At 39.4% G+C, this 24,183-nt stretch overlaps 1 protein-coding gene across 5 annotated transcripts in view; it reads right to left on the reverse strand.

Moving 5' to 3' along the window:
* Positions 1–4,588: 4,588 nt before the first annotated feature.
* gria4b (glutamate receptor, ionotropic, AMPA 4b) overlaps positions 4,589–24,183 on the reverse strand; it is a 171,349-nt gene continuing 151,754 nt past the window's right edge. For 2 of the 5 annotated variants that reach the window (XM_080867373.1, XM_080867375.1), the window contains 5 exons: positions 18,366–18,564; positions 15,728–15,975; positions 12,255–12,369; positions 9,293–9,430; positions 4,589–5,515 (listed from right to left, as the gene is read on the reverse strand). In XM_080867373.1, the coding sequence (XP_080723499.1) occupies positions 5,351–5,515; positions 9,293–9,430; positions 12,255–12,369; positions 15,728–15,975; positions 18,366–18,564 (865 nt within the window). In that variant the 3' untranslated portion in view covers positions 4,589–5,350. Of the gene's footprint in view, positions 5,516–9,292; positions 9,431–11,492; positions 12,370–15,727; positions 15,976–18,365; positions 18,565–24,183 lie in introns of those variants that run through there. The other 3 variants (XM_080867374.1, XR_013969934.1, XR_013969935.1) reach the window with 3 other exon arrangements.

The following is a 24,183-nucleotide window of genomic DNA, read 5'->3' on the forward strand; positions in this document are numbered from 1 at the left end:
AACCTAGTAGATGCTTTTCATAAAGGTTTCAATTTTTTGGTCATTTGTCATCACATAATTCCTGTAATATTACATTTTAAATTCCTAATGTTCCTAATATTTCAAAAGTTCATACTGAGAAAATCAGAGACAATATTTTATCCCAAATTTATGGTTTTTACAGAAACTCTCCACTCAATGGGAGTTGGATGAAAATGTGTTCTTTGTCATATTCAAGTTTTAATATCTGTGAATCCAGTCCACCTAATTTGGACAGTTTTAAAGAATATTATGAATATTGTATATATTATGTATGTGTTATGGAAGAAAAGCTAGGAAAATATCCAAAAACCACAAAGGACCTGGAATTTTGCCCAGTTTCTATTAAGTGTATATTATTCCTGGTGTTTTCCGCCCCATAAATCTGAGGTGGCGTGAAACTGACATGGAACGACGCCTCAGTCCTGGTGATGTTACTTTGCTGGGCATCTATACTCACACTTATTTTGATGGGCTATTGAGCCTGGTAAAATAATGAGTGTCAGCTGATAGCAACATTGTACATTTTGATTACAGAGATATTAATTGCAGGTAAGTAAGGATTTCCCACACTGGCTTCAGCTGTCATACATGGAGTGAAATAACATTTTTAATCAGCAGAGGGCAGTGATGGGAATCTCTAACATCTCACTTTGATTCAGCATCTGTATCCTCACTTTTTTACCTTCACCTTTAATAAAAAGTGGATTTTGTCAGGTCAAAACAAGCATAAAGCAAAAGACATCTTTGTTTGGACCTACAACAGACACCAGGCTCATGTGCGGTGTGGTTTCAACCTTTCCCTGATGTAATGCTGTATTAAAATATGAGGCTTACATATGAGTTAAGTTACAGAACACCCATTTAAGAAAAGGTCTTCTACAGTGAATCATAAAACAGATCAAACATCCAGCGTTACCCGTGGATTTTTCGGCTGTTGTTTTGTTGTTGAAATGATGAATTATTTCATGTTACTAATGCTCAAAAGTTATACAAAAAAAGCTGTACAAAAACTAGATTTTGGCTTAAGATCAGTATCCAGTCAATATCTCCCTGTGACAGTTAACCTTAACACCGTGATTCAATTCAGCTTATATATTTAGTATTAATGTTGACTTTTTTTTTAATGTACTTTAAACAAAATCGAGATGTAGGCATGTGTTATTGCGCTCATAGCAGCTGTTATTTTGTTGTTGTTTTCAGAAATATGTGGACCTCACAGGATGGCAATTACAAATATGATTTATTAGAATATGTAGATACTTTAGATTCAACGTAGTATCAAATGTTTGAAATCAGCTCAGTATTACTCTGATGGGGAATATTTTTCTGCACAATAATTATTTTCAGTGTTTCTAATCTATGCACAATTTTTTAATAATACAGATTTTTTGTGCAGTGAGCCGCTTTCATAGTTTTTTATTCCTTTTTTTGCTAAAAGAATGGTTCTAAAAAACATACTCCATCATACCTTATTGGCCGAGAATAGTAAATCGTTTTTGGTAATACAGTAGATATTAATTAACCCTTTAAAACGGTCGGAGCAGGCACGTTCTGTTTTGCATAACTATTTTTAAATCCCGGTAGCTCTGCAACCACTTAAGCTAGCGCAAAAATTTGTTTTGCATATGAAACCGGAGGAGTTGTACTTACATCTTATGCCATCAGCTTGTCCTAGGTCACGGTTTCCTTCCACATAAAGCTTTGCAAAAACTGCATAAAAAGTACTTGCAGCAACAAAAACATAATATTCCAGAAACACGCTTTGCCGACCCGATCAGCTGTTCGTAACACTTCCTAAGGCAACTTTCGCACATCCGCCATTAGTTGGCTGAAACCGGACGTGACGTCATTTTCGCGGAAATGTAGGTTGTTTTTTTTTGTTTTTTTTTTACCATCAGGGCCTCATGAGCCTAGACTGGTGTTTTTAAAAGTTATCTTTGACTTTATGACTTTCTGTCTCGTTTCTGGGATGCTTAGGACTCAGTCCTGGAAATAATTTATTTTGATGCACATGCTGCTTTTTTGCAAATTTGCACTATAATATTTATTTTTGTTTTTCCTGCAGTATATAAAAATTGGTGTATTTCAAAAATAAAAGACACTCAAAATAAATTTCCTGTGGTGGGAAACTATTTTGTGCAACTTTTTTTGTATTTACAGTTTTGAGGGATAAGCCTCTTAAATTTCTCTAACTAGAAACATACGTTAAAAAAAACAAACGATTTTCAATTTTTTTTGTAGTTTATGTAATTACTATGCACTTAATGCATACATATTATTCAAATTTGGGCTATAATGGTTGTATTGATGTATAGCAACTTGAAATGCTCCCAAAAATGGCACCACAGCATGTAAAAATATAATATACGCTCTGGCGGACTCGGTTCTATGGTAGGTCTTAAAGGGTTAACTATACAAGTAATATTTTAATCTAAATGTGGCTGGGCTCGTTCAAATATTGATAGTAATGATACCAACGGTGGTGTTGGTGTTGGGTTGATAGTAGCACGATAGTATTAATACTTTCTTTCTGTCCTCTAAGACTGTTTTAAATAAATAAATTTTGGGGAAATAATTTTTTTTTTATATATTTAGCTCAAAGCACTTGAGAGACAGACACATTTACATTCCAGATCTCCTAAAAACTTCGTTTCAAAATACATGAAAAGCTGAAACGTGGTGTGGTCATTAAAATGCATTCAGGATTTGCAGACTGATGATGATTCATCTCAGAAAACCCTCTTCGACATAAGCTGCCTTTATAGGTTAATAGTATCTGTGCAATTTTTGGCCCTGTATTTACTTTGTATTGGGTCGACACCAAAATTTGCACTACCGCACACCACTGTAACAACTGAGAGCACAAAAAAGCAAATATATTCCCCAATATTCTAACGTTTCCTTAAACGTTTCCTTAAAGGACCTTGCGCCTTACGCCGCGGCGTAAGGCATCAGCAAGAAACCCAATAATGTCTTTATACAAAGCAGCTGTAACCTCCTGAGACCCTGTGTCCTCGCATAGTGGACATTTCTCTGCCTTATAATTTGATCTGATCGATAAAGCTGTTTGAACCATTTTTGTTAGCTCTATAAAACCCAAGTCCCCGTGTAAGGACAAACTTGAAAAAAACTAGCTTCTGTTTAAAGATGAAGGTTTGTTTTTTGAGCGCTCCCTTCCATCCTCTTCTGTCACACCAACCTTTGCATGTCGTCCTTCACAATATCCACGAAGGGTCTTCCTCTTTTCCTCCCGCTTGGCATCTCCATCTTTATCCTCCTTTCTTTGATATTTCCACTCCTCGGCTTGGATCTCTAACTTATCAGGACCAACTGAGGTCAGACATCTAGGAGAAATTAAATGGGTGTCCCAGACAGATTCCAAACAGATTAAAAATGCTGGACCAGAAGCCAATAAAATGGCACCACTGTGAAATTTAGAAAAAGTCTAACTTGTTAAAACCTGCATGAACCACCCAATACCCAGATGTGGTCAGTTGAATGGTTTTTAAAACACAGGGGAACAACATCTGGTCAACACAAACATCTGATTCCACAGTTAAAGGTGCATGGATCTGAGAAAAAACACAAATCACATCACACTTTGTAATTTCTTTTTCTTTGTTTTTTTTTTACTTAAAAAAGATCAAAATAAAGATGTACAGCTGGAACCAAAATAAGACGCCGTACTACACTTCAGCTCTAAAGACAGATGGCAGAACAAGAAGGCATGGCGGCCTGGACTGCGTCAGCTGGTTTGTCCGCTCCACACAGGGCTACAGCAGATGAGCGAACCAGGAATCGGCGAAAACCAGCCCAGCCGTCGCTGATGGGGAGGGAGGGAGGGAGGGACAAGGTGGCTGGTGCTGCTGAAGATGTGGCGTCTTTCATATCCAATCGCAGATTGTCCACTTCCGGGAGAGACTAGGACACTTTGAGACCGAAGCAAATACATTTCTGCTACAGGGTGTCCAGCCTCCCCCGGAGGATCCACAGTGATTCAAATAAGGAAGGGCTCTAATCACTGCTCGACATACAAACGGCGGCTTCGTAAGCTGGGGTTTGACGTCTTACTGGCGATAAACACTTCAAATAACATACAGCGAGAGTAATGGCATCGTCCGATTTTTGTCACGTCTCCGCAAACATAATGGTCTAGAAAGGACTACCCAGATAGCACTTGACTGTCGACATTTAAAACCGGGAGACAGACGTTTAATTCTTTTACGTTTCTGAGTACAAAAAATAGACCAAAGAATGAAAAAAATAGTTATATTCTGAGTGCAGAGGCTTGATTTATGAAGCTCTACTCATGAGCGACTCTCTGGGTCTATGCCTGCACAGTGAGGGTTGTGGTTTAAGGATTGGGGGTGGCACTAGTTAACATTCATCATTGAATATATTTATTAATTTCCAACAGGTATCAGAATATTTGGGCAGTCGATACCCCTTCACATTAAAAGTTTGAATAGTCCTATATAATGAAGTTAAGTATTCAACACATTTTGCCTTCCATATGTCTCATTTTTCACTTTTTCATCTTTTTTTCATTATTGCGATGAATAAAATCTTTTTAAAGATGATTTACCAAAAAAAAGTTCTGTTCACTACAATATCTGCTATATACATCTGTTTAAAAAGCAAGCACAGTCATCCCTATGTACAGCTAAAGATTTCATTGTGTTGTTGTTCACGGAATATACATATTTATTATTTTCACAGTTTTCTATGTTTGCTCTTATATTCAGTATCAACAGACTTCATTTGTTCTTATGAATACAAATGTTTTTCAGCGCACTGAGCTGTCAACCCTCCCGTGTTGATATCCGGTGATGTCTCTTGAACGCTGCTCGTGTCTATATAGCAAATACAGTTCAGAAACAATCTTGATTGTGGTTCAGTTTTGTTTTCTTCTCTTTTTTTTTGACGATTCACAGCAATCCAAAAAAGTTCTGAGTTTCAAGTTTACAGTTTTCTGGTCTTCCTCTTCATCACGTATCATGATATTTTTCATTTCCTCTCTTCTTCCTCTTCTGTCACTGGAGCTGTAAAACACAGTGGATTTTCCACAAGCGTACGCTTCCCAGTTTAAAAGAAAAAAAAAAAGAGACAGTTCTGCCTCAAGTTTCCACAGATTTCGGAGAGAAGTCATCGAGCCACTAGCCTCTAACCAGCGGGGGTTTGTTGTCGGTCCAGTCACGCCCACTGGAGGAGACTCGTCAGCTGTGTGAATGCGTTGTGGTTACTTTGTGTTTGTGGGCGGTGTGATTGTTGGTCTTTATTGGTTGGTGGTGGTGTTATTGGAATAAGGCACTTGAGAGGTTTTTGGTTTTCACGGGAGCTCAGAGGAGACCAGGGCGAGGCCGGAGCTCTGGCGGATGGGAGGCCCAGCGTGGACCGCCTTGGGACAGTCAGGCGTCAGCACCCGTCCGTTCTCCCCAACGCTGCCGGTGATGGACAGACGGGCCTTGTTCCTCATAGCTTCTGTAAATGTTAGCTGGGGAGACAAGAGATGAAGAGAGAGGTTTGTGTGTGGAGCAGGTGGAGATGAGAAAAAAATGGAGCATTGCAAATTGGAGTTTTAGGCTGTTGGAGTTTTAAATAAAACCTGAAATTGCTTATTATCATCGTACCTTCTTAGAGGTAGTCTAGAAACCATTCACTTCCCTCAAAAAGTTTTGATTAAGTCTTTAAAATGAAAAGAAAAACATCTTGTATATTCTGCTTATTGCAGAATATACAGTATAATAAACACGCAGTCAGAATAAATTTTTTTAAGTTTTTTTGCCAAACTTATCGAGTGAGCTTTGTATGGAAGCCCGTTTCCGCCACTAAATAAAAACAAAAAAGCTAGTATCCATAACTCAAAATTTCGAGTTACTTTTCTCAAAATTTCGAGTTAGCTCTGCCAATCAAAAATATACGTGAATGAGGTCGCTTTCTTGTTACCTGGAAGCATATGGCGCAGAGGAACGTGCACTCAAAAACGTATCCCAACAAATTGGCGCTTTCGCGAGTATGTTTGCTGATAGTAACACCATGTGATTAATAACACAGGGATTTCATCATTTGTGAAGCCAGGCTGAAAACACTCAGCAATCTGTGCATTCACGACTGGATGTAATACCGGTAGCTTAGCTGTAGCATTTGTAGCTGAGGGCTTCAGCTTCCGGGTAACAAGGAAATGACGTCATTCACGTAGATTACTGATTGGCAGCGCTAACTCGAAATTTCGAGTTGCTTTTCTCAAAATTTTGAGTTAATAAATCGAAATTTCAAGTTAATAACTCGGAATTTTGAGAAAATAACTCGAAATTTTGAGTTATGGATCCATTTTTTTTTTTTTTAGTGGCGGAAATGGGCTTCCATAGCTTTGAACCAAACAGTACTTTGATGTGTCTTTAAACAACACTGCAGCCCCCCGGTGGCCAGTGATGGTACTCCAGGTGGGCAAAGAGAAGTAAGGTAAAATATACAGTTTGCTGTCAGAAGTGCTGGGCCACCTACGAAACCGGCTCAGCCATGGAAACCTGTGCTATGAAGCTCCTGGTGCACACTCTCTGTGCTGATGTTAATGCCGGATAAAGGATGAACTCTCTTTTTAATAAAAAATGTTTCTAGGTGTTTATTTTTTAACATTAAAAAATAAATGTATTTGAATAACTTTATGTGACCCCGCTCTGTAATTTTACGTGGTCTGCCAATCCAGTGGCTGAGTCACTGTGGTCCTTGAACACTTCCTATTTTTAGTAATTACACTTAAGGAGTAGACCATGGAATATCTAGGTGGAAGGAAAACTCAGTGACGTTTAGAAAATTTTACAAATGTTTGGAAGGGCAATACAATACTATACAATACAATAACTTAATAAGGTAATAAACAAGAATTTTAAAATCACAATAGAATAAAGTGAAATAAGTATAAACTGGGATGAGATCCATGGGGTCATCTACAATAAATAAATAAAAACCAGTTAACTGAAATTTGTAATTCTCATTTTAAAATGTAAATAGAAATTTTACTTTTAATCTTTTATTTTTACAGATGTTAATAAATTTAGACCACCTGTCATAGATCTGACAGATGGTGGTCTAATAAATATGTACGGTGTACTGTATTGTATAATTATAGTATAAGGTAACATAGTAAACACCGTTTGGCGTGGTTCTAGTAATTTAGTTGTAAAATGCTAGGAAATACTTATATTTCAAATAGATATTATAAAAAGAAACAATTTTAAAGTTAATTACTTAGTAATATTTCTCTTATGACCAATATTTGTTAATGAACTTTTAAAAGTAAAGTAATAATTTGTAAATTTGTGATGAAAGGTGTGAGTGGACCACAGAGGTGGAATACAGCAGTTATAGGAGTGGCTACATTAATTCTTCTCCACCAACAAACCTCTCACTTATAACAAATACCAAACACTAAAACTCCAACATGCAAAAAACTTCTAGAACGGGCCCACTGTATACCATAACTATACACTTAAATATATGTATATATATATATAAATGTATGTAAACACAGTAATGTAGCAACCACCTTTCACAGCCATTCAGAACAGTAGCAGCCCCATACTACATGTAAATCCATTAGCACCAGCAGTGTTACACAGTGAGTGATAGTTGCAGCCAGTGGGACAGGGAAGCTGACTAAGCAACAGTCAAGCTAATGAAGAGTTTGTGCTGAAGTGCTGATGGGGGACACATAACCACGTAGGACAGATATACATCGAGCGAGGAGAGCTATCTGAAAGTCTAATGGTCAGGGACCTGGGGGAAATATCCAGAGTTCACATCAATAAAGTCCAGCTTGAGAGGTGGTGTCACTTGTGTTAACCTCAGCTTAAATATGGCTTTAGTAGATACACTTCCTACATGCTCTGAGATGATTTTTTTTTGTTATGTAGTGGCTTCATATTCATCAGAGGATCAGAGTGGACGTCTGATGCACGAATGCTCTGCAGTTTAGATGAAATCCCCTCACAAGTGTAGACATGTGTGTACAAGTAAGACATTGGTCCTCATTTATCATGACTTTCCTCCCTGTTATAATTGTGATAGGCTGAGCGTAGACTGTGTATAAAAGATGCACATAGCTGCCATTACTCATAAATTATTGAGGGTTTGGTTGAGAAGCCTCCACATGAGTGTTTTCAGAGAAACTGAGGGAGTCTCATACAGCAGCCTGCTTTTTCCTCCTTCTTGATGCTAATGGTAGCATAATTTTCCAAATAAGCATCATGTTGGGTTCAGTAAGGCTTAAAACTAGCAACTGGGATAGTAAATTCATCAGGACAGTGTAAACAAAGGAAACGAAGGGAAATTTCTCAGACTTCCATACAGTGGTGTTCCTGAGAGTCGCCCCCTGCTGGACATAATAAGAAAGTTTTACTTTAACCAGAAAGGTACTCCATCATTTATACACAGTCTAAGGAGCTGTGCGTAAAAGCACTATGACCACAGCTGCTGCAGACCTTCACAGTAAGGCTCGGATTTTAAAAGCTGTTCAGCTTTTTACTCTAAAAAACATTAGAAATATCTTCTACACATCTGTATCTAGATTTCTATTCCAATGAAACTACCCAAGCTTACATTATATAATATTATAACATTATAATATTAGTTTCTAGTGATATATTTAGAAAAAGGTTGTCATTAATGACATTTATCGTGTACTTTGAGCATTATCGATGAATATCTTGTTCAGTATAAGCAGTGTTTGTTGGATTTTGGCAGGAAAACAGCTCAATAAATTAGGACCAACATCTGCAGCCACACAAGCTGCGAAGCAGCGCAGTCGACGTCATGTCTGAAGATGACTCATGGCTTCCTGTCACACTGAGAAAAAAGCTTGAACGCAGACCAGGACGTCACATGACCACATAGTGAGCGGATAGGACAGAAATGTGGGAAGCAGTTTGCCACTGGTCACGACAGTCACTCAGCATGTTGAAGCTAGCAGCGGGGGTGTGATTGGTTTCACTTACAGTCTCTGTGCAGGGAGCTAGTGAGGGGGGGAGAAAAGGCCTGGGAGGACCTTCTACGAAAACCCCATCTACATCTTATCAGCTTCCCCATCGCTGCCATAACCATTGAAAACCTCACTAAACTCGGCTAAGTTGTGGATGGTGGGGCTGGGCCGGGGACTCTGGCTTTGGCTAGGCTCGGGGCTATTGCGGGGGCTGCCTGTCTGGCAGGGGTAGCAGTGACGGTGAGATTGGTGGTATTGGGGGTGTTGGGACTGGGATTGGGACTGGGCCTCCACCTTCATTCTTTTGGCCTCGTTGCGTGACTTGTAGCAGAATTCGATGAGGGCCACCAGCATGGCCAGGCCCAGGCCCCCGACGAGGATGTAGAAGACCCCCGCCACGTTGCTCAGGCTGAGGGCCTGGGAGGACTTGTCCTGTAGCCGGCGGGGAGAGGAACACAAGGGTTAGAGATCGTTTTGGCAGATCAGTCAACACTTAAACACATAAAACAGCGTAAAAGGAAAAAAAAAAAACGTACAAATTTACACACAAAACTGATCAAACATAATTTTTTCACTACACTACCTCTAACCTTCGTCTGTAGCCATGTTATCAAATATCTCCAACTTTCTCCATATCAGTTAGCGTGCTTTTGTCACATATCCCCTTTGCTGTGTAGTGCTGTAAATACAGTCCATATAAATTTGGGTAATGACAGCCTTTTTTGTAGCTTTGCCACTGTGCATCACTACATCCATTTGAAATGAAACATCAATCATGATGTGATTAATGACTGAAGTGTAGACTTTCAGTTTATATTCCAGGGTTTTAAAAAAAACTTTGCATTAACCGTTTAGGAATTACAGACATTTTTACACACACGTCCCTCATATGGACCGACTAACATAATTCTAAATGAACATTTTTTGAAGGACATCACCGAATGCTGTGTTTCCTGATAGGTTTTTAGTGCAGCTACTTCTTCTGTCCGGTCTTCCTCCCCTCAGCTACAATCGGTGATGGCAGACGGCCGCCCCTCCCTGCGTCTGGTTCTGCCGGAGGTTTCTTCCTGTTACAAGGTAGTTTTTCCTTCCCACTGTCGCCAAGTCCTTGGTCATGGGGGGTCAATTTCATTGTAGCAGCTTTTTCTGTATTATTGTTGGGTCTTTATATAAAGTGCCTTTAGGTGACTGCTGTTGTGATTTGAAGCTTTATAAATAAATTTTTAAGAATAAGATTTTCTTTTAAAGCTGTGCAGGCCGTTTTAGAGGTTTTCCTTGTATCATTCAGGTTTGCGATAAATAATTCGTTTTACTAAATTAACAAATGCTAAACCTGAGATTTCCTCCATTTTTGTTTCGCTTTAGTTTGTTTTCCAAGTTCATAAAATCTTTTCAACAATTTTATTTTCTTATTTAACTATATCACGTAGTTTTAGTTTTTCAGTTTAACTATAATTACCCTGGATAATTTACTTCAGTTGTTTGTTGTGGTTTTTCAGGCCTTTTATGAGTTTATTACTCTGTGAATTAAGAATGAACGAGGTAAAGGATCTTGAGTAGATTCCAGCAAAGATTCCATTAGTCCAGGCAAGTCAACAAAGGAACGGGCCTCACCGGGCCAACTGTCTGTCAATCAACAGTACATTATGAGCCTGTTAAAATGAGAAACTGAGTATTTTTTTTAAAAATGGCTTTAACTCCTAAAAAGTTAATCCAATACTTTTGTTTAATCCCTTGAATTAAAGCTGAAAGTCTGCACTTCAGTCAAATTCTGATTATTTGAGGTAGGAGACAAAGTTACAAAAAGTGTGTCATTGTCCAAATACTCACGGGCCCGTGGTTTTCTTTGCAGCTACGCTAATGTGAGCTTTTGGGTTTCTTCCAACCGTTTAACCCCTCGTTTATTCAAATGTATGCAGCTGATCGCTCATGCTCCCAACCTGCCATTTATCTCCTCTTAATAAATCACCTACATCCTTAAGGTGCGTTAGCTCAACACGAACGAATGGCTGTCATGCTCGGTCTCATTTGCAGGTGATAGCGTGTGTCCTGCACTGCAATTTTCTGATTAAGACTGATGTGGATCGTACATGCTGATTTGTTACAACGTGGCCACTCTCTCCATGCTCCAGTGCATCAGCAACATGGATCACTGTCAAAGTGTGCGGCTACAGCTGAGGCATACAGTACCACTGACAACTAGTGTGACATACAGTAAAGTCTCAAGATGCCCTCAACCATCTCAGGTGACAGTCAACTGTGTGTGTGAGCCTTCATCTGCAGTTGCATCACATCGCTTAGCTGCTGTAAAAACGCCGAGCCATGCCTCGTGTCTGTCATGCTGTATCCTCCAGGCTACACCTTGAGTCTCTACCTGCGTGTCTGTTATGTGTCTTATCGGCCAGCCTGCTGTAATAACAGAACTGCCAGCGCTATAAAAGTGTGCATAGAGACAAAGAGAGGAGGGGAGGCTCCCAGGCTGGTGGAGACTGACCTTACTTCCAGAGTCCTTGGGTCCACACTCCCCTTTATCGTACCACCATTTGTTTTTCAGTTTGTCTAAGACTCCTGCTTCACTCAGTTTCAATACGGCAAGGTTTACGGGCGTTCTTCATATCACGGGGGGCGGGGAAGGGTGGGGTGGGGAAAATAACATAAATAACATCATAGGACATGTTATTTTATGTTATTCAATCAGAAGAAGCCCAACAAGAGCAGCTCAGTACTCTTCAGTACAAAGTGACGAAGCCAGTAAGGGGCCCCACTTATGCTACGTGTCTCTTTGCTCATTTATGTGTTTTAAAGGGTCGGGTTTATCGGGGGATGTTAAAGGGGGAAGGGGCAGAGCTAACAGACACATATACGTGGAGCCCCGGCTGCATCGCTTTTCTGGAACGGGCACATACTGCCGGGACCTTTGTCAGAATAACCCTGGAGGCTAGTACTGTCAAACCAAAACTATTGGCTCTTTTACCCTCACTAAAACATCCCAAACCGGGCTACAATCATATTCCAAAATACTTATTTTGGTGTTAATTTATAATTATAATAGACCGCTACATAAACAGTACGGCAAATATTTCTGCTTCCACAGTACTCGCTCTCCACTCTAGATTAGAAGTCGCAGTTTCCAAATCTTCTGCGTAACTGTAGAGATCGACCCGGCAGATGCTCCTGTTACCAACAAAAACACATCTCTCTTTTTTTTTTTTTACCCACATCAAGGTCACATGGGCATAGCGTCATAGCGGCTAACCTTCTCGCCACCGCCTCCGCTGCCACACTCTCCTTTGTCGTACCACCACTTGTTTTTCAATTTGTCCAACAGGCCTTGTTCATTGAGTTTTAACACTGCCAGGTTTACTGCACTTCTTGAAAACGATAAAACATATTTGGTGAGAGGGCGTGAGTATGCTGTCCAATTTGGGAGGGAAGGAAGAGAGGGGGGAGAGGAAAGGGAGGAGTAGCAGTAAGAGAGGGACAAGGGTGGAAAAGTGCATTAATCCCATTCGAGAACCCAAACACACCCTGAGTCAAAATCTCTCTCCCTCAAAGTGAAATGATATCAATAAATAAGCTCCTTATGTTACAGTAATGTAGTCTATTTGTTTTTAGCCAAGCCATTTTAATTAATTAGCATGAGCTAGCAAGCTAGAGCTCATAAAACCTCTAGATGTGTAAGATTGCACTTTAATCAGACACTCATGTTTCCCAGAGAATAATTTGGTACTCATGTGAGTATTGGCCCCACTTTTACCTTTACCACCATAATCTAGAAAAAAGTTCAATTAGCAATTCCCAGACAACTCTTTGTTGTAGCATTAGCATTAGCATACCCTAGCCAGCTAGAGCTAAAAATATATATATTTTTTAAAAACTTTCTATAAAGTTTAATTTTTTTTTAATATTGCAAACAGATGCCACATGTGAGTAAAAGTTCCAGTATAATACAAATCTAAAAGGGTACAAGATGATTAATTATATAATTAATTATATAAATAAGAAAAAAAGAAAAAATATCCAGAACACAAGTTGTGGGCTACACTAGCAACATGCTGCTAAGCAAAAATATTTAACCTATCCTAGCTCTGAAAATTTCAGTCTATTTTGAATTTTAACATGAATTTCTCTAGTGTTGTCAACTGAGACCACTGCTAATCTAGATCTGATTAATATGATACATTTTATATGTTCTACATCTTAAAGACATTTTATAATTATTCAGATAAATGGGATTTAAATTAACCGGATTTGCAATCTCAGTTTAATGGTAAAAAGTATTTTCCTTTGTTTTAAACAGGCATAATACCTTTAATTAATTTTAATCAGACATGGTGACTGAATTATACGTATGGTAGATAATCCTTTTGTACACTGTTTCTTAATACAAAAATGAAAAAATATATAAAACAAGTAATCACTGGTACAAAAGCGTGCTACATTTTGGCACTTAAATTGTTGGCCATCAGCATTGCCAGCAAAATAAAAAATAAAAATCTGGCACCAGTTAGTTAGTTAGTTAGCTCTAGACCTATAAATAATTTAGACCTGATTACACATGCATATAGTATAGGTATGGCTGCCAATTCAAAGCTCACAGGATTGCTGAGCATTAAGCTGCTCTGGAAAATCATGATTGGCATGAAAAAAATGTCCATGAAAAGCTTTCTTTAAATAAGTGCGTGTAGCAATTTCATGGCTTCTTTTTAAGGCTGCTATAGTGATATCTGATGACAGGGCAGCAAAATTGTGAAGGAGAGAGAGATTTGCTCCAGCATGCATTTTGATCCTTTTAATTTATTTGTAATATTTCGAACAAAAATAAATAGAAGCAGTCAGAAACAAAAGGCAACAGAGCTCATATCCCAGTTTGGAGCCATATGAAATCACAGCCTTGACCAGCAATGTTGCCAGCTCTTGATGTCGCTGGTGTGTTTCCTCGCTGATATCCGGAAAAGTGACTGACAGAAGATGATAATCCTCAAAACAACAAAACAGAGGCCTGGGAGGGAGGACTACCCTGATCTGTTAGGCACTCTTCCTGGTCAAAGCAGTGGCTGAAAACTGGCACCAGCCTGGCTGCAAACAAATGATAGAAACCCTACTTTAGGTTTTGTGACCAGAGGAATTTACAGAAAACAACTACGGGAACAAAAGATATTTTAGATCATCAAAGGCAGAGCTTTTAAAAACTCAATTTCTGCATGTACGTGTGGACAAGGTCACCTTTTTCATATCAGACTGGGTGCTGTGCCACTGTTTGGAGGCTTTCGATTGGCCAAAATCTCTCTATAGTTGGGGTTATATTGCCATCTGTTGCTTTGGCATGCCCTTGACATTAGTCTTTTTTGTCAAATTCAAATGGAAAAAAGTCCAGTTTTCAGTAATATCCATATATTTGCGGACATAGACTTAAACTATGTTGACGAAAAAGCCCCAGAGCAGGCGGTCTGGAGTTCAAATCGCTAACAGGGCACAAAGCTTTGTTTGATATTCTTACTGTTCTCTCTCAGTTCTGCTCTAATATGTAAGAGGACAAGATTAAACAGTTACTGAATGCAAACAATAGTTTGCTAGAAAGTCAAATCTTGCATATAAACCAAACATGAAGCAAATTTTTTCTGCTGCATGCATATACGAGATGAACTGATGTCAAATTATCCTGAGTGAATAGAAGTTAAACAATTTTAATTTAGGTATAAAATACACCTCATAAAAAAACAAATAAAGGACCCCCCCCCTCAAAAAAAAAAAAGACATCAGCTGGATTTTACCCACAGGACACATGACATGAATTAAGAATAAGTAGAAAGATCTAAAAATGTGAGGGAGGTGAGGTATAGGAGAATTAAACTTTCACAATATTGGAGTCTATGTATTGACAAAAATTGTAACTCTTTTGTGGGTTCAAACAGCAGTTATCTACTGCTAATAATTGATAGCAAAGCTCTAAAACGGGTTATTTCAGTACTATTGCTTAAAGTGCTCTCCCTGGTTTTCAAATATGTGTTCTTATACCTCCACAGGAATAAATTAAAGTGAATGCAATTTCATTCACACCCCTGTGCAGTTTTGCCTTTAGTATATTTATCCTTTCCCCTCAGTGAGACCTTGCTGGAGGGCTTTGATCGATGAGTGTGTGGATTGAAATTGCAACTCCCCACTGTAATGCCACTGTATTCTGTGGCAGGTCTGTAAATTCCACTATGAGCGGGAGGCTGTGACAGAGTCTGGCAGAGTTACCCAGGGCTGAGCTTTCAAATGGCTCCCAAAGCACTATTTCAGTCACTTAGTTGAAAATAAAGAACCAGTCAACCGTGAAGGAACACTGAAGTAGCATTAGCTAAATATCTCAGAGCAATTACATTTTGTATATAAAATGCAGATTATCTTCTAAATGAGACATTTTCAGATGAGAGCTTCCAGAGCATGCCATTCCAACATGTCTTTGCCCAAACAGCAAGCACAAGCACATACATTTACCTGTTGTGGAGAGCTGTAAAGACAAAAAAAGTGAATAAAAACCACCCACAATGAAGCCCCACATGCATGCAACAAACACAGATGTCACTAAGCGGCTACTTGTGCCCTCAAACAGACACATAAAACACCCCACCCACCAACACTAAGCAGTATGTGGAGGCAGATAGAGATAGAAAAGGCGGCACACCAGGGAAGGTGGAATACCATAACAACACGTAGAACATATTGTTACACTATTCCACCCACCTTAACTGTGAACCCTTGGGTGTGGCTACTCCATAGCCCTTGGAGTCCAAGTTGCCCCCGACTTTCATTGTGTCGCAGGGCTTGCGCTGCTCTGTGTACTCATTCATAGTGGACTCCAACAGGAAGGCGTATTTTCCTTTGGACTTGCGGACCCGCGCCACACCCTCGGCCGTGGTCTTGGTGAAGACTGTGGGCTCAGCAGACTTCATGTATCCCCACATCTTCTCATAAACAGCAATTTTGGACCGCTGTGGGGTTTGGAAGGGTTTGGAGGTTCAAAGGTAGATGATGTGTGAGTGACAGAGAAAGCATGTCCACATACAATACAAAATAGAGAAAACATGGAGCATCAGTTCAACAATTTACATTTTGTTTATCAGCTTTGAAACATTTTACTGCAAAAAAGTCAAATAACAATACCGGCAGTTGTATAGACCAATGGTTCCCAACCCTTTTCAACTGGTATACTCTAAAGCCCTGTCAGATGGAACCAGCCACCAACACTTCTCATATTCAAGCGTGTTCATATAAACTCATTTTAAACTGAATTCTTGACTACTTTCAGTGGCAGTTTAGCCTTGTTATCATCTTTCCCAGCCCCCAGTGTCTTTGGTACTCTTTTGTATCCTGTTGGGTCTGAAGTCTTTACTATAAATAAATAAGATGGTTCAAGGCAATCCTTCCTGAATACCACACTCACAGATAAAGAAACAGTAGTTCCAGCTATACCAACAACAAATAATTAGGTGCCGTTATTCCCATGATCTACGTCTCTGAGGGGAGTACGATTTTAAAATGAAATATTATTACTCTTAATGCAAAATTCTAACTGTTAAAAAACTTTTAGCTAAATAATTTTAACTGCTAGCCACACTCTTAACTAATGATTTACAGTTTTAGTACAGCGTGATAAACAGCTAGCAGCCCATTTCATATCTTTAATCATATTCTTAAGAACAAACAGAACTGTTAGCTAACTTTTATAACTGCTTCTAGTGAACATTATCACTGATGATCAATGATGATGATGATCTATTGTTTATATTTTCGCAAACTGTTCTCAAAGCTAGGTAATAATTAGCTAACATAATTAGCTAACAAATTTCCAACTTTTTACTCTCATTTCTAAGTAAATTTTTTTAGCTGCGTTTATTATGCTTATATTTTTGTCTACATACGTTATTAAAACCCAAACTAATAGCCACCATTTTAATTTATTTAATATTTACTATTTATAATTTACCTTGTTATTTTATCTGTTTATCTAGTATATCTAGTAAACCATTTCAATTGCTAGCCATGCTTTTAGCTAGCTATTTCAACTTATAATAATAATAGTAATATAAAAATAATTTCCAGCTTTTATTTAGGTGCCCATTTTAAAAATGTTTTTGTGACTTTTTTGTTTATCTACAATGGTGGCTAACAAACACTACAAATTTCAGTTAATGTTCTACTCGTTTAGCTTTTAGCTTGCTATTTCAACCGTTAATCAAAACTTTTATCAACAGTCTAATTGGTAACTTGGTATTCCCCCGGATAAGCTGGAGGAGGTGGCTGGGGAGAGGGAGGGAGGTCTGGGCCTCTTTGCTTAGGCTGCTGCCCCCGCGACCCGGCCCCGGACAAAGCGGATGAGGATGGATGGATGGATGGATAATTGGTAACTATACTATCCAGCTCTTTAGTTATAATTTTAACCAGCTAGGTCTTTAATTTTCTTTGCAATCTAATTGAAATTCTAACAGCACCTTTATTTAATAATTTATTAGACAATACATATTTATATTTTAGTTTACCATCTCAAATATTAATCTAATATAGTTATGGGTGTGAATACTTTTTTACAGAATTTTAGCTATAAATTTCAAGTACAAGCCACATAGTCAATTATTTACAATTTTTAGCCACAATTCTAGTTTATTATTTCATCCGTTCATCCAAAATTGGAAAACTAAAAAAGCTTGTTTACTTTCAGCCAACATTTTGAACTGCTCGCTGAGCAGCTGAAAGGCAACTAATACCTTTAAATGCTGTCATACTTTTTTTCATTTATGAAAACTTAATTTTAAATGTCTTTATTTTATTTCCAATTTCAGTCTTATTTCTAATGCTTTAACCAACTTATGGGGTGGCTGCAGCTCAGGAGGTGGAGCAGGTCATCTGCTAATCGGAAGGTTGGTGGTTCCCTGGCTCCCCCTAGTCTGCATGGGCAAGATATTAACCCCAATTTGCTCTCCGATGCATCCATCGGAGTGTGAATGTATGTGAATGTTAGTGTGCACTTAAAAGCATAGAAGACAGTACTTGTGTGAATGTGTTTTATAGAGCGCTTTGAGTACTCCGGGAGAGTAGAAAAGTCCATTTACTTTCAACTTTTCTACTCAAACAAGTTTGGGTCTACTCAGTCATTACATTGACTGTAATTTCAGTTCCCAAGCTTGTCTTCCTAGCAGAAATACCTCCTGGTTGGGAATCACTGGAGTAACATACCTTGACAAGGTATAATAGGGACTAGAAGAAAACAATATTTTGATGAGTCTTTGCTTTTGAGCGTGTGTGAGTGTCAAAGATTGTAGGCCTTCACAGGGTCCCATACCTGTCTGAAAGTAGGTCACTAACTCTGGTAACACCAACTCACCCTGAAGAACTCTTTGGTTGAGCCAGAGTCTAATGTGCCATAGGCAATGTCGGTCTGTTTGGCCAGATCCTCTGCACTCTCAATGGGAGAAACCATCCTCTCCACAGTGAGAAAGGCGGCCAGGTTGGCCGTGTAGGACGAGATGATGATGAGAGTGAAGAACCACCACACTCCTCCTACGATTCGTCCCGATAGCGATCTTAAAGATAGAAAGGAGGGAGGACGAAGAATAGCGCAGGAACAGATTGGATGGATTATGGCGAGGACGGGCAGGATGAAAATAAGAGGGAAGGAAAGTTGCAAGAAAGTAGAGCAGGAGAATGATAATTGGAGGTCAAATTAGGATAAAAAAAGGGAAAAGAGTGAGATAAAAAGACAGAAGACAGTCAGTGGTATAACAATAGTGAAAGATTAGACAGAATGAGATATGAGTAAAGCATGGAACCAACAATGCTAATGTAATACCACAAGGTGGAGCTCTGACAACACTCAAAGCTGCCAGAGCTTTATTTACCTCTCATTAATGCCTCACAAAAAATACAAAATAAAAAATCCCACATGCTTCTGTTGACCAGCTTTGATAAAGAGAAAGGTACAGGCTACTTTTGTCCCTTCTTACCCAACCCCTCTTTTTGTTTACTGGCAGGATGAGAAGAGCTGCAGGTCCCCCGGCCGGCATAGCGGCGGCAGCACTGCTCTTTTCTTGTTTTTTCACTCGGGGCAGACAGATAGCTTGCTGCTCAGGAGCAGCGGAAGGTCGTGAGGAGAATCTTAAACCATAAATGTTGCATTGAGGAGAACAAACAAGATCTCCCCTCGGTGCAAATCAAACAGCAGCGGATACAAAACCCTCAGGCCTCCGTGTCAGATGGAGAGAGAGAGAGATGGGGATATGAGGAAGGGAGGAGACAGGCATCTGCAACAGTCAGTGTGTTCTTGGCTGGTATTTCACTGTGTCTTATTGCGATCTGGCTATATTCCATTGCTCCCAATACACAAAAGCCACAGTATACAAATAGATAGCATCCTTTCCCTCGACTGACTCCACATACTGTAGGCACCTAATGAGAAACCCTCTTCTAATGTTCCCTTATGGCCCGTCTGAAAGAAGCGTGACTATCAGCACTGCTAAGAAACCTTCTGAACAAACACTTTGTGCTTCTACTCGACGAGTTCTGCAGAGCCGTCACCCCGACCAAAGAATCACTGAGGAAACCTCCATTTTCTCAGTCTGAACGGATGAAAGTGCCTGTAGCAGCTAAGGCAGCTTCCAATTGAGAAGTGCTGCAGTGGAGCATGTCTCCTCCACACACACACACATACACACAGAGGAGTCTTTGCCCATGAAATAGACTTATTGACGTATTAGCTCTGGATTTGAATACAAATGACTTCCGTCTCTTCGTCTCCTCTCTCCTTGGGAGTATATTTGAGCACGGAGTATTTAACTGTAAAATAACGCCTTAAGAGGTGGAGGGCGTGCATGAAGATGCATCGGTGAGTCCTATCCTCTCATGTCTATCGTCTCCTTTTATTTTCTTTCCCCAGCCGCTAAAATCCCTTCGTTCCCTGTGTCAGAGCCTCTCCATTTTCCCCGTCCTTGCTTTATTTATATAGAATCAGCAGTGGATTGTGGGAGAGTAATAATGGGAGCAGAGGAGAGTCTCTTTGCCATCCCTTCCGACTGTCTGTGCTGTGTGTTTGCTGGCTGATACCGCTGACTTTGATCCACTGTGACACACTGCTGTGTCTTGATGGGCCTGCAGTAAACAGAGGGAGTGGGGGAGTGGGGTGAGAAAAGCCCTGCGCTGGGAGTCTGGGTAATTTTCAGGTCACGTTAGCGCTTCCGGTGGTTTCTTTTTTGCTCTATTGTCCTTTAAGCGATGCTAGAATCCAGGTGACACATTAAAAATTATATAGAAGCGTTTCAAAATAAGCACTCTCACCTTCCCATCACCTCTAATAAGATGCGTGATGCAGTTTACACAAGTGTTCATTTTTACTCCATATTTTGATTTGTGGGCTCCATGTAATTCATAGATCAAAATAATTCGGATTAACTGTGTAAAACATCAGTTGTAACTCCTCCTCTTTTATGATAACTGCCTTCTGATTGGTTCACCCTAGTAAACCACAAGTGGGCGGGTATATCCTCTTTCTCTGACATCATGCAGATTCAAGAGTTGAAAATCATGCATTTTTTTTTCATATGGATTTCTCTAACCTCATTTTTCACTGCTTACCACACTATATGGACAGAATTACTGTGGGGCATCTCACAGGTGTATCAAATCAGACACTAGCCATGCCTTAACAAACCTTTCTGAAAGAATGAGTCCTAAATAGATCAAGAAGTCGAGCGTGGTGCTGTAATAAATTGATCCCCTCGTGACAGACCACGTAACATCATAGAGCGGGGTCTCGGAGTCCTGAAAAAGTGTCTAAAAGTCACCAACACTGCTCACTCACTAACTCCACCCTTCCAAATCTCCACTGTCATTAACATCAGCATAAATACTGTGCACCGAGAGCTTCATGGCATGAATTTCCACATGTGAATTTCCAGATTTTTAGGTGGACACCAGATGAAAAGTCACTACTAACCACTCTATTTCTTGCGTGCATTATTTTTGTTTTAGTTAATACTAATTCATTTATTCGTAGCAGCCTTATTTACATGGCATTTATTGCAGCACATCCCAGTTTCCGATATAAATCAAAATATCATGTTTGTAGTATTTGTCAACAACTAACCTCAGTAATTTACTCCAGCAGCTGAGCAATGTTGATGTTAAACACCACACAAACAATATTAAATAGTGCTGCTGTTTGGGACCATTTCCTGCAGTGGATTAATATTAAATTTGGTGCCCTGAGTGTTTACAGTAACAGGACAGCGTATGTGAGAAAATGAACTGTAATGTCCGTGTTTATCATCATAATGAAGGAACCTAGTGCGATGGTGTGGCTCATTGATTTGTTTTTAATAGTTATTGGACACCAGCGCCTGCTTTACTCGGTTGGTTGAGTGTCCCAGTCCAATTTATAATGGTTTACAGACCTTTGCACCATCTGCATGTGAATTAGTTTGTGTATACAGGAGCTTCTGTACATACAAGGCAAATAAAAAGCCAGAAAACTGAAACCTTGTCAAATTAACTTCCTCAGGAATTGAGATTAATGAAAAAGGCCAAAAGCGCTATACTGTTTGCAGTTAGTGAAAGAAGAGTGTGTTCATTACAAGGGAAGGTTGCAAAGAAGGAAAAGTGCTTGAAAAACCTTGGAGAGAACTTGACTGTAATGATGTATGAGTTCGGTGGAGGAAACAAGATAGCTAGATGAGGGAAGTATTAGAAAAAGAAAGCGGAGACAAAAAAGAAATTGGCTCCAGTGTTGAAGCAAAGAGTGTCTGGCAAGCCCTGGATATAAAGAATACTAAAAGAGAACAATCTCAACAATTTTAGATTAAGTTTTAGTTTTTACAATTTATGTAACGAATCTTCATATTGATGAAGATCGAAAATCTAAGATCAAGTTACAAATTTACCCCAGAAAGCACTCCTCTTTCATATTCACCCCGAAAATCGAGTACTGTGTGTTTTTCTCAATCCCACTGACTGTAATTTCAAATAATCTAAATCTCACGAAGCATGCGAATGCTTCAAGACATCAAGAATACATCTGATGAAATCCTGTGGTTGTAAAAAGAAGAAGAAGAAGAAGGTGACTTGAGTTTAAATATTTTAGACACTGTAGCTTCAAAGGGCCGTTGGAACAAGCAGCATATAGAATAAACTGTACTGAGTCTGTCACTCTCCGTGGAACAACTTTCATTTTCTCAATCTAAAGCCACAGAATGAGACGTTTGAAGGGGAAAATGAGATCGTGGCGCTTAAGTAAAAAAAATGCAAAGATAATAAAAGCAACATGAAAGCAAAGCAAATCTCTTATCAGGATTAGATATGGTACGTTCTCTGTTACTATCACTGACCATCTGATGCATTCCCCACTTTGCTCTTTTACCTCCTTTGATGTGGGGAAAAATAAGATGAAAAACTTCCGTCAGATTTGATGTGTGATTTGAGGATTTCTGCAGCATGTGTGGTTAAGAGGAAGAAACAGAAGAGGAGGTGAAGTAAAAGCTGTGGAGGGATGGGGACAGTTGTGACCTTGAGCAAAGCCTAAATAAATGGGGAGGTGCTAGTTTGCTCCCAGGGTGACACCTGGAGGTGAGATCATGGTACTTGACTTATTCGTAGCAGACAAATTGTCACTCTTGTGCTCTGTCTCTGCTCCCATGTTCTGTCCTCGGCTAAATCTCTAACATAATTTTGCAAAATAAAATCTCGTCACTAATTAACGCCAGGTCATATTACCTGTACTGCAGAGGCTCACAGCCCTATTGCTCATCCTTTGCAGGTGACAAATGTACTGAAGGCTATGCTCCTAACTAATACAGGCCTGAAATGCTCCAAAAATACATCTGGGCCAGCTGTGGCTCAGGGGATAGAGAGGGTCATGTAGTAGCTACTGGATCGATCCCGAGCTCCTCTAATCTGCATGTCAAAGTGACCTCAGGTAAGATATTCAACTCCAAACGATGCCCACCATGCATGCATCACAGTATGCAACAACAGCTGCGGCAGGGTTTCTATCTCTACAAGTAGCTAGAAATGAACCACTACTGCTACTTGAATGCAACATGTAGTTAGATATCTAGGAAGGAGCATGTCAGGTTACGGCTTAAGTTACAGCACAGGGTTCTTAAAGGTTAGTGGTTACACCTGCAGTGTAGTAGAGCTCATACTTTAGCCTCTGGGAACTGTGGAATATCTCGGCTTCCAGTATAACCAGGATATCTTACTATCTGGGTTTAGGCTTTACCAGTCATTGTTTATGAATGTTAATTATTTTTAAAACCTAAATTGTCATAACAGCCAGTGAACCTCAGTGAAAACAACCGTTCTTTTGCTCTCCAAATGGACTGTTTATGCGAACAAAGCCTGCTCAGATAGGCAACAAATCAACTTTAGATGAAACCGGTACATCTCTCTTGCAGACACCTTAATATTCAGGTGCAGGACTCTGTTTCTAGACACTAACAATTAATTAACACTGATAGCATAAGCATAACAATTCCAACACATTTTTCTAATTAAAAGCCTCCCTGAGAGTGGGTATCATGATTGAATCACTCCAAGCCAACTGCTAGACTAAAATATATAAATTATTTATACTAGTATAAAGTGGAAAAAAGAGCACATCATTACACACACACAAACACACACACACACACACACACACACACACACACACACACACACACACACACACACACGCACGCACGCACGCACGCACACGCATCCATAATAAGGCTATAAAATGCTTTACTACTCAGTTTCAGCGCTGTTATATTTGAGCGCTTTCTTACTACAAGCCTCATTTACCCACATGTCAGGCGAAAACCTGGAGTTCAGTATCACCCCCAAGCAAACTTCAACATGCAGTTTGGAAGAGCCAGGTATGGAGCCACTAAACAGTAGACTTAGTAGATGATTAGCAGATGACCCACTCTACCTAACTGAGCCACAGCTAGTCTAAAAGTGAAAGATATTTGAAGAAATATGACCAAAACAAGCAGCTGCAGATAATTAGCAGATAAAACCAGATGTAAAATATCAGAATAGTAAAGGAAAGATTAAAAACAGTTGAACTCGTAACTAAAATATAAAATGAAATATATAAAAATAACAGAAATTTGTAGGAAATGCAAACCTAACAAACTGTTTACATTAACTAAACTATCACGTAGTACAGA

This window comes from Rhamphochromis sp. 'chilingali', assembly GCF_963969265.1.
Source record: "Rhamphochromis sp. 'chilingali' genome assembly, chromosome: 19".
NCBI lineage: Eukaryota > Metazoa > Chordata > Actinopteri > Cichliformes > Cichlidae > Rhamphochromis > Rhamphochromis sp. 'chilingali'.